Source organism: Pogona vitticeps, chromosome 2 (assembly GCF_051106095.1).
Source record: "Pogona vitticeps strain Pit_001003342236 chromosome 2, PviZW2.1, whole genome shotgun sequence".
NCBI classification, from domain to species: domain Eukaryota; kingdom Metazoa; phylum Chordata; class Lepidosauria; order Squamata; family Agamidae; genus Pogona; species Pogona vitticeps.
In genome coordinates this window covers 280332723-280343774 of record NC_135784.1, presented here as the reverse complement: position 1 = coordinate 280343774, position 11052 = coordinate 280332723, and the positions used below count along the sequence as shown (strand labels likewise).

At 42.8% G+C, this 11052-nt stretch overlaps 1 protein-coding gene across 1 annotated transcript in view; it reads left to right on the top strand.

Moving 5' to 3' along the window:
- The first annotated feature begins 974 nt into the window (after positions 1-974).
- The window catches only part of LOC144586383 (uncharacterized), a 400206-nt gene continuing 390128 nt past the window's right edge, over positions 975-11052 (top strand). The window contains exon 1 of the mRNA XM_078384538.1: positions 975-5187. Within this exon, the coding sequence (XP_078240664.1) occupies positions 1888-5187 (3300 nt within the window). The 5' untranslated portion in view covers positions 975-1887. The remainder of the gene's footprint in view (positions 5188-11052) is intronic.

The following is an 11052-nucleotide window of genomic DNA, read 5'->3' as shown; positions in this document are numbered from 1 at the left end:
TTTTCTAATTAGTGGCAATTCACTTCCGCAACTTCCACAATCTCCGTTATGCACACATAAATCCCCAATAGGATTCTTGCCCTTAGGTCTGATCATATTGTGGATTAGAATTTGTATTGTTTTGGCTGAAGAATGCTGTTCATGATCACCTGACACAGTCCTGCCAATATAAGCGGCATTCCAAACCCTTGTTTCCTGACTTCACCATATCTACAATGTACACTTAGATTTATTTTTTAAAGGGCCACTTCTCTTTCCAGCTAGGCCAGAGGGCTGGGGATTCTTTGGATTAGATGGGTGGGGACAATGCAGGAAGTTGAAGGTGGATCAGAGGAGGGTTAAAGGGGTTGTAAATGTATAAGCCCTATGCATGAGGTGATCTCTCCATCTCATTTTTACTGTGTTTCCTGAAAACACACCTGCAGTTTTCCCTCACCTGCAATTTTCCCTCACCTATATAAAATGGTGAACGTTGTACATTTTTAATTTTATTTTATTTTTCTTTTGGACTATTAAATACTCAGTGCTTTTGTAAAAAACTGTTATTAAATTCAGTGCTTGTTTTTTAAACTAATCACTCATTTTATTATGTTTTTACTATTGCAACTTACTGTCTTTTTTAAAAAAAACAGTATCACCTTTATTGCATGGTTTTAGCTATCTTGTGTTTTGCCCAGGGAGAAAGCCGAGAAGCAAATAAATGCATAATTATCATACACTTTTCCTATGTGTACATTTATTTAGGCATTTAACCTAATTTACACATTTTCTCAATTACCAAAAATGTATCATGTTGTGTGTGGGTTCCCCCCCCCTCAATTTGATTCATTTTAGCCATTTGCACTTTCAGTAGTGTGCATGCTGTTTAAAAGGAGTGCATTTGCATTCTCCAGAATGCTTTGTAAACCTCACAGTTGAGTGAACTCTAGAGGTGAGTGTTACATACAGCACTGATGTTACCTGTCTGTCATGGGTTTGGAGGGAAAGTTCCATCCTATGGGGAGTGGAAGGCGGGACATCAGGAGGAGGGGCTGTACTGTATAAATATGTGGAGCGTGTGTGGAGAAAGGAGAAGCTGGAGAAGAGCTGAGAGAAGAAGCTTGAGTGGGAGTCTGTGTGTCAGACAGGGTACTACTGTGTGTCAGTCAGTACCAACCTGATAGGTTCAGGTGTCTGTATGGTTAGCCAGAACTGATAGGTTCAGGGTCTGTGCTTCAAGTTAAGTGTTCTGTGTGAACCAAACTGTGTGTATGTATGATTGAGACTAAGCCACGTTACTGTATCTTATTCACCTGATCATTTTATTTTTCCCTGTGTGTTATTTAATAAACCTTGTTCTTTTATTTGTTAAAAATCCATCCCTGGTCTGTGTGACTTCTTATAGGGAATGGTTGGTGGCAGCTTAGTGAAACTGTGGCATATCCCAGTAGGTCTGGGTTTGTCACATTGATTGGTGTCCAGCGTGTGGGATACGACTGGTCCAGTTGTCCAGTGGTACAGCAAAGCCTTGGCAAGTGTGCCCAGAGCAAGGGGGGTCTAGTCAGGGACAATCTGAGAGCACGTAGGTAATCTTCTAGGTGTACCTCACGGGGAGGTGCGCTAGTAGAAGAACGTGTGACCTCAGATTGGGGACTAGATTAGGGAGCTCTGAGGCAGCCTGTTTTGGCGGGAAAAAAGCTGAGGCAAAACTGTGTAGTAGCAGTGATCTAGCCTGCCTGCTGAGAGGCCTAGCAGAGGGGGGTAGACTCTGGCTCGCAACTGTTGCAAGTTAGTGCTGAAGAACAGCAGCAATCTATAGAAAGCTGGTTCTGAGGCAAAAGAAAAAAAAAGTGGTCGCTTTATTTTGAGGCTTGACTTTTGAAAGCAGCCTGTTCTGGGGGGGGGATTATGCCCTTGACTCGAAGCCAAATGGCAGAAATGGGTGAAGTGAAAGACCCCCAGGTTGACCAAGGTTCTGAGGATGAATTTGGCTCAGTGCAGGGTGACAGCACGGGAGAACAGAACCCAGAACTCAGGAAAATGCTTATAGCCCAACAGCATGAACTGAGGGTGAGGGAAATGGAGGAAAGGGAAAGAGAGAAACAGAGACAATTTGAATTGGGATTAGAGAGAGAGAAAATTGCTCTGGAAAAAGAAAGAATGGCGTTTGAGTTAAGAAAATTGGAAATGATGAACCAGAACAATAATAACAATAGGGATTCTGAGGGAGGCCAATTGTCTAAAGCTGACCTGAAGAAATTCCCTGTGTACCACAAGGGAGATTGCCCTGAGGTGTTCTTTTCCTTAGTGGAAAGAGCGTTTGTGGACTTCTCAGTAAGGGAAACTGAGAAGATGACCATTATGCGATCTTTAATCAGTGGCAGCCTGGCAGAAGTCTATGCAGAGATGCCACAGGAACTGATGAAAGATTTTGCAGAGTTTAAAAAACTGGTGTTTGCCAGACATGGGATAAATGCGGAACAGCTGAGGCAAAGATTCAGGTCAATCACCAAGAAACCAGAGCAGACTTTTACCCAAGTGGGGGCCCAATTGGTGAGGCTGCTAGAGAAATGGCTATCTCAGGAGGGGACAGAGACCTTTCAGCAGCTCAAAGACTTGATAGCGCTGGAACAGTTCTATTCAGTCCTGCATGGGGAACTGAAATTCCAGGTGAGGGAAAGGAAACCGAAATCTGTGGCAGAAGCAGCCGAGATCGCAGATTTTATTTACCAGATAAGAAAGCCCTTAGGTGAGGAGAAATCTGTAGGAAAACCCAAAGAAACCTACAGCAAGTACTCTCAGGGACCAGGGAAAAGCCAGCAAGGGGGAGGGGCCCATGGTGAAGGGAAGCCCTCAGACATGAAACCAAGACCTCAGATTTTGGAGGGAAAACCAAAACAAGATGAGAAAGACTCAAAATATAGCAGAAAATGTTATTTCTGTCAGGGAAAGGGCCATCTAATCTCAGAGTGTGAGAAATTAAAGCAGCTAAAAGGAATTGTGCCTCAGGATTCGAGTGGAACCAAGCCAAAAGCTGTGTTCTGTGTCCAGAAAGAGCAAAGCTCCTTGTCACTGAGGGAGCCTGTTGCCATGGCTACTCAATCTGGAACAGTTACATCTGCTGATCAGGCTGAGGAAAATGGTCCTCTTGTGGAGGTCAAGCGCTGCTTGCTCGTGAGAACAGATTCTCAGTTGTTTGAAACCGCAGGGGTGGACATAGGAATACTTGACCATCAGTATCGGGGGCTGAGGGACACTTGTTCCCAGGTGACCCTGTGCCATCCAGATATTATTCCTAGGGAATATATAATCCCAAATGAGAGCCTGAAGGTGGCAGGGATTGAGGGGCAGGTGATCTCACTGCCAGTAGCGGAGGTACCTGTGAACTTTCAAGGCTGGAGGGGAGTTTGGCGGCTAGCGATTTCATCGACTCTGCCAGCAGCCGTGCTCGTGGGAAATGACCTGGCTGAACATGTGAAACGGGTGCTAGTGATTACACGTTCACAAGCCACCACGGGGACAGTTCAGGGGGGTAATGATGAGCCAGAGACGGAAGCAGAGGGGAGTTCAGAAGCTGTGGTGGAAACCTTAACCACAGACAGCCGATTTGGCCAAGAGCAAAAGGCAGACGCCACTCTCCAAAAGTGTTTTGAACAGGTGACAGACGCCCAGCTAACACCTGAAACCCCAGTGAGATTTCTAGAGAAAAAGGGGATTTTGGATAGAGAGACCCTGAGGAATATCTCAAAAGGGGGAGATGGGATCAGAAGTCAGCTAGTGGTACCTGAAAAGTATCGCCCCATGATCTTACAAAGGGGGCACTCTGACATGTTTGCTGCGCACTTAGGGGTGAACAAAACACAGCAGAGAATTACACAGAATTTTTACTGGCCTGAAATAGGGAAGCAGATCAAAGAATTCTGTAAACAATGTGACGTGTGTCAAAGGCAGGGGAATAGCCGCGACAGGACCAAAGCAAAGTTGTGCCCTTTGCCTGTGATTGACACTCCGTTCAAATGTATAGGGGTGGATATTGTGGGACCTTTGCCCAAGGCCACAAAGAGGGGGAACAGGTTCATTCTCACCATTGTGGACCATGCCACGAGGTACCCTGAAGCCATTCCCTTGACTAACATTGAAACTAACACAGTGGCAGATGCCTTGGTGGGGTATATGTCCAGGATGGGATTTGCCTCAGAAATAATCACAGATTTGGGCGCATCGTTCACATCGAAGCTCATGAAACGGTTATGGCAAATCTGTGGAATTAAGCACAAGGAAACCACTGCCTATCACCCTGAAAGTAATGGGTTAACTGAGAAGTTCAATGGGACTCTAATGCGCATGATTAGGGCTTACTTGGCAGAGAATCCAAACAATTGGGACCAGAAGCTGCAATCCCTTTTGTTTGCTTATCGATCAGTGCCACAAGCCAGTACCGGGTTCAGTCCGTTTGAACTTTTATTTGGGAGAAGGGTGAAAGGGCCCCTTGATTTGATCAAACAAAATTGGGAGCAGATCACCCAGGATGACCCACAAGATGTTGTGACATATATAGACACTTTAAGGAATGACTTAAAGAGAAACCTAGAGCTAGCAGCAGAGACCCTGCAAGCTCAAAAGGTCAGAAAGAAAACTTGGGATGACCAGGAAGGCAGGGAGAGGCACTTTAACCCAGGGGAGGGAGTGCTTTGGCCTAGGCCCTGCAAAAAGAGCAAGTGTCAGCTGGGTAGCCCAGAAATAAAAGACTTGGGTCACATAGTAGGGGGAGGAGTGATAAAACCCCTAGAGGCTAAGATAGAAGCAGTTCGTGATTGGCCTAGACCCAACACCAAGAGAAAAGTCAAATCATTTCTTGGGTTGGTGGGCTACTACAGAAAGTTCATCCCGAGGTTTAGCGAGCTTGCAGCTCCGCTGACCGATCTGACGAGGAAGAAGGCTGATGACCGCATCCCGTGGACCAGCGACTGTGAGGAGGCGTTCCAGAGGTTGAAGCAGGCGCTCATCAACTATCCAGTGCTGCGTGCTCCAGACTTCGACCGGGAGTTCATCATCTACACCGATGCGTCTAACAGCGGGGTAGGAGCGGTTCTTTGCCAGGAGGATGAGAATGGTGACCAGCATCCAGTGTCCTACCTGAGTAGGAAACTCCAGAAAGGTGAGAGACATTTGGCAACCGTGGAGAAGGAGTGTCTGGCCATAGTCTACGTGATCCAGAAGGCCAAGCCTTACATCTGGGGAAGACATTTTATTCTGTGCACTGACCATTCACCACTGCAATGGTTAAAGACAATGAAAACCCACAATAGTAAACTTATGAGGTGGGCTTTAAACCTGCAAGACTATGACTTTGAAGTGAAGGTGGTCAGAGGGTCAGTGAACTGTGTTGCTGACGCCTTGTCAAGAAGACCTGAAGAATGAAGACGGCGAAAGAAACATGGACTATGTATATATTTTGATGACAAAAAGTCAAATGTGTCTGTTTATTAAACATGTTGGTTTGTATGAATAAAGGTAACTTGATGTATTGTTAATGGTAAATGTTTAACTTAGAGTGTAAGTATAAGTAAGTATGGTATTGTATGTTATTATGACTGTTTTTGTTTGTTTTGGGTCCAGGTTGTTTTTTGGTGAAAAGCACCTTAGCTTTCCCCCTACAAAACAACTTATAAAGAGGGGAGGTGTTACATACAGCACTGATGTTACCTGTCTGTCATGGGTTTGGAGGGAAAGTTCCATCCTATGGGGAGTGGAAGGCGGGACATCAGGAGGAGGGGCTGTACTGTATAAATATGTGGAGCGTGTGTGGAGAAAGGAGAAGCTGGAGAAGAGCTGAGAGAAGAAGCTTGAGTGGGAGTCTGTGTGTCAGACAGGGTACTACTGTGTGTCAGTCAGTACCAACCTGATAGGTTCAGGTGTCTGTATGGTTAGCCAGAACTGATAGGTTCAGGGTCTGTGCTTCAAGTTAAGTGTTCTGTGTGAACCAAACTGTGTGTATGTATGATTGAGACTAAGCCACGTTACTGTATCTTATTCACCTGATCATTTTATTTTTCCCTGTGTGTTATTTAATAAACCTTGTTCTTTTATTTGTTAAAAATCCATCCCTGGTCTGTGTGACTTCTTATAGGGAATGGTTGGTGGCAGCTTAGTGAAACTGTGGCATATCCCAGTAGGTCTGGGTTTGTCACAGTGAGGTGCTTTTCATTCCACAACGATCTTGGGAGGTTGGAAACATTACTTTGAATACTGAATCCGATTGCTTTACCATCTAACTGTCATTACCATCTGAAGCAGGCAACCTCCATCGCCATTACCACCCAGAATATTCCTGTAATCTCTTCATCATCCACATTAGCACTTAGTGTTTCCGACCTGGGATCCTGGATTTAAATTCTAACTCCTTGATATCAAAAAAATTTAAATGGTACAACAAGGGGCGATTTTTCACGTTGTGGCACTTATCTAGTTCATTTCGCTAAGGTCTTTATAAGTTTGATTCACACCAAATTCTGCAATACAAATCAGAATATCGCCCAGTGACTGAAATTATTATTATTATTATTATTATTATTATTATTATTATTATTATTATTATTATTATTATTATTATTATTATTATTATTATTATTATTATTATTATTATTATTATTATTATTATTATTGTCGTCATCGTTGTTGTTGTTGTTGTTGTTGTTGTTGTTGTTTAGTTGATTTATATGCCGCTGTTCTCCCAACAAGGGACCCAAAGTGACTCACAACATTAAAATTCACGTAATTTAAAAACACAATAAGTTAAATATTAAAAGATAAATTAAACAATATATGATTTAAAATACAATTAAAAGATTAAAACATGAAAACATGAAAAAGATTAACATTATCTGCTAAAATGGGGTTCAGGGATTCAGTAACATATGGGAACTGTGCCTGACACCAAATAATTGCTTACAGTTTTCAGAGTTGAGAGTTAAAACAAAGCAAGGTTTCGCATTCTGTTTTCATTTCCCAGCTTCTTCACAATAACTTCCAGGAAAATTCCAGTTTCCAAAGCCACAAATGATCATCTGTTCGTTAATGGCTATGTATGTCAAACATGTGATAAAGGACTGTGAAATAAGCAGTAATACAGTAATTGTCATTTTGACTGCAGTAAATAGCACAGTCCTCCTCTGTGACTCTTATTTTGTAGCCCCGAAAGGCTAAACCTCTTTTTAATTTTAAAAACACAAAGAGATAGCTACAGAAGAGAAGAGAAAAACTATACCGGTGTGGTATTATTTGTAACTTATATGTGTTGATTGTTAACTATGGAAAAGCACTGAGAGTACACGCGGGCATCCCGTGGACAATGGTTCGTAGCTGGCCAATCCTTCACTTCCAGAAGCCTTGCACTGTAAATTTGCTAGATCTTTTCTGTATGCATTATCTTAACTTTTTACATTTTTTGCAGTTTTAGCTGTATAGTGTTTCATATATGTCTATAATTTTAAATTTTTCAGTGTTCGAGAAGGAAGACAGGAAGGAAGGACTATTGGGTGGCGAAATAAATAAATAAATAAATAAATAAATAAATAAATAAATAAATAAATAAATAAGCAGACTAATACAGCTCTGGAGAGAAGATTTCATCTCTCCTACAATATTGCAGGACCACACAAATCAGCTGTTGGCAGATTCAGGAGTAGCGAACAGAAAACAGCTGGTTCTTTGTTTGATATCCTGGTTTGTTGACTGGATTGCATAAACTTTAGTTTCCTTTGTTCAGAGAATGAGGAAGAAACTATAAATGAAAACTTTCACTTTGACCACACAAGCCCAGGTTGTATTTGTGAGAAAATCCAATGGGGGTGTATGTTGCACCTTGCCAGCCTGTTACAGGTGGCACTTTATCTGCATGAGAAAGAAGATGTATTTTTCCCTGCTTCAGACCGCTTCAAGGACCTGCCAGGCTGACTTTAAACTCCATATTCCATTCCTAATTGCTTGTCAGCAGATGCTATCCTGAGAACTAAAAAGAGAGGTTGAAAGAAGTTACACTTTGGGGGTGGAGTTGCTGGACAAAGGACTTGAACCTGATTGGATAACATCTTGTTGAAGGAACATGGATTTAAGATCTAGAAAAGAATTAGTTAGGGAATGCTATGTCTGTTTTTTGTCTAGCTAACTAACCTTTCATCTGTCTGCCTGAAGATGATTGATTAGATCTAGAAATGCTGTTGTAGAGATTTTTTCATCAGGCGGGGCTTTTTTGCCCTCCCTCCCAGGATAGAGTGAGACACGTGGATCTCGCAATGCGACCCGGGAGGGGAGGGGGAGCGAGTGCCCTTTTTAAAGCGTGTTCCATTCCCTTTTCGGCCTCGTTTCAAGGCTTGCATCCCACCCACCCACCGTTGGTTCTAGTGTGAATTTTACCGGTTGCCTTTTGGGGCTGGATAGGAATTTTTGAACTGTTACCTGATTGGCTGTTGGTAATGGGGATTTTTCACCTATCCCACACTGGCAGATGTGTAGGCACATTATGGATGGGTTATTGATTGGTCACACTGGGAGGTAGTGCAGAATGGAGATGGTTTGGTGAGTCCCCTGGTGAATACAGTGAATGCAAATAGCTCGTCCAACCTCCCAGTGCTGCGGATCATGAGATTACAGTGGGGGCGTGTGGGAAGAATGCGCTGGGGCCAGTCCTGGACCAATGGTCTCCAATGGGATGGGGGCTCAAGGTCTGGGGGTGATAAGTTTAGTGCTGGCCGAGGGTCTGTGGACCTCAGGACCCCGAGATCTCGGGGCATGGGACTCGCTCGTGTTTGTCAAATGGGGTCCTGAGAGACCCCAGTTGCAAATTATTACACACTATGGCAGGCCCCCTCTTTAACTTTGGGGAGAATGACATGTATGGTTTATTAATAAAGCGTGGCCCAGCATTTACCCACAATCTGTGTCTCCCTTCATTATTCCAGGCTGGGAGAGCGAAGTCATGATTACTTAACTGGAAAACAGTACAGTGGTGCCTCGCTTAACGAGCGCACCGTTTAACGAAGAATCCGTATAGGGATCCCTTTTTGGGGATCGCTATACGGATCAGCCCCAATCGCCGCACTCGCTTTGCGACGATTGGGGCGTCCGGCGGCATTTTGGAGCCACCGAACAGCTGATCGGCGGCTCCAAAATGGCTGCCGGACGCGAAAACATCGCTGGAGGGGTAAGTTTCGACGCTTATTGGAACGCATTAAACTAAGTTTAATGCGTTCCAATAGGCTTTCCTTACCCGCACAGCGATGTTTTCGTATAGCGAAGGTTAATCCGGAACGGATTAACCTCGCTATACGGGGCACCACTGTATTAGGTAGGAATAGGCACCTTTTATTATTTTACGATGTTTGCTTTCACATAGAGCTCACTTAATTATCTGATTATTAATTGTATTCGCGAAGGCTGTCACAGCCAGGATCTAATGGTTGTTGTGGGTTTTTCGGGCTCTTTGGCCATGTTCTGAAGGTAGTTCTTCCTAACATTTCGCCAGTCTCTGTGGCCGGCATCTTCAGAGGACAGCACTTATGAATACTCCACTCCCAAGCCAACTACACCAGAGCAAAGAGTGTTGTCCTCTGAAGATGCCAGCCATAGAGACTGGCGAAACGTTAGGAAGAACAACCTTCAGAACACGGCCAAAGAGCCTGAAAAACCCACAACAACCACATGATTATGAATTGCTTGATACATTTGCATTGCTTTGAAGCTGTACAACTGCCTTTTGGGGTATTCTTTTACTTTTAAAAATAATTTTAATGGACTTTTAAATATTTTACCAAGGTGTGATACTTGGGGGAGAAAGGGTTGAGTGTTTAAAGAAGGTGCCTGGCCAAACGGCTATGTTTGTTACATTTAAGTATCTTGGGTGGTCTACCTTGTCTTGGTTGGTGTACCCTCAAAGGGCACAGTCAAGAGAATTTCTGTCTCGGTAAGAGGGACAGGTGAAAATCCAGATTAGAAGCTTGCCCATATATGCTAATTCCCGCACCCTCTGGGTTTTTACCCAGCCTGGGGTTCAAAGGGTGGTGAAAGATAGGAACTAGAGTGGCTCCTTTGCCTAGTGGAATACTCTCTAGAGGGGTTCCTTACAGTATTCTTTTAACAACAAACCTGTTATTTATGCAATAAACTCTTAATGCGATAAGAATTTATATTCAATCACAGATTTGCAGGTCACCAAGACTCTTTGCAGGTCACCAAGACTTGATTTCCAATGGTTATAGAAACCAGTTTCTATAGTTTTTGAGCTTAGAATCCCCATGATATGGATGTAAATCTGACTGCCTCTAATTTATGCTTAGTTATCTCTTGATCACCATATCTTGGTTCAAAACCTACAGATCAAGAATGAGGGAGAGCTTTTTATCATAACTACGTAATTACCAAATAATTCTGACATATTTGTTCAATCCAATCTCTATTTGTACAACTAATCACATTATTTTCCAGATCCAAAATTATAAGCGGAAGGAGGGGTTTGTTAATTTTGGAACTCTTTTGGTTTCATGCAGATATTTTTCTTCCTCAAAGGCTAACAGTTCTGTTGGATTATTAGATAAGGGCATGTTAGAACAAGTCTCTTAAAAGCATTGAGTCTGATTTCTCCATACACTTTCTCATACTACTTTTTGAATATAAAAGGTCTATTGTGTTGGCTGCATGTCCTTCACTTCACAATGAAGGGATCTAAAAGAAAAGAAAGCAACAAATATTATATAAGGTTGATGGAGCATGACATACCAGAAATACATGAGAGGCTGGGAGGAACTTCATTTTCTATAACGAACAATGGAACATTTCCAAGAGTACATGTACTATGAGTGCTATTAGAAGCCAGTTTGAAATTTCTATGAAACTATTAGTTTTAACTCAGACCCACATACAGTGAATTATCATCAGCTGCATCTGTTTATATGTATGGTGTGTTTCCATAAAATTATGCCCCAACCAGCAGCTTACAAGGTGCCAAATAAATAGCATTAAATATCACTATTTATTTGCTGCATTTTTCATTTATCTCTCTCTTTTTTTTACGGATAA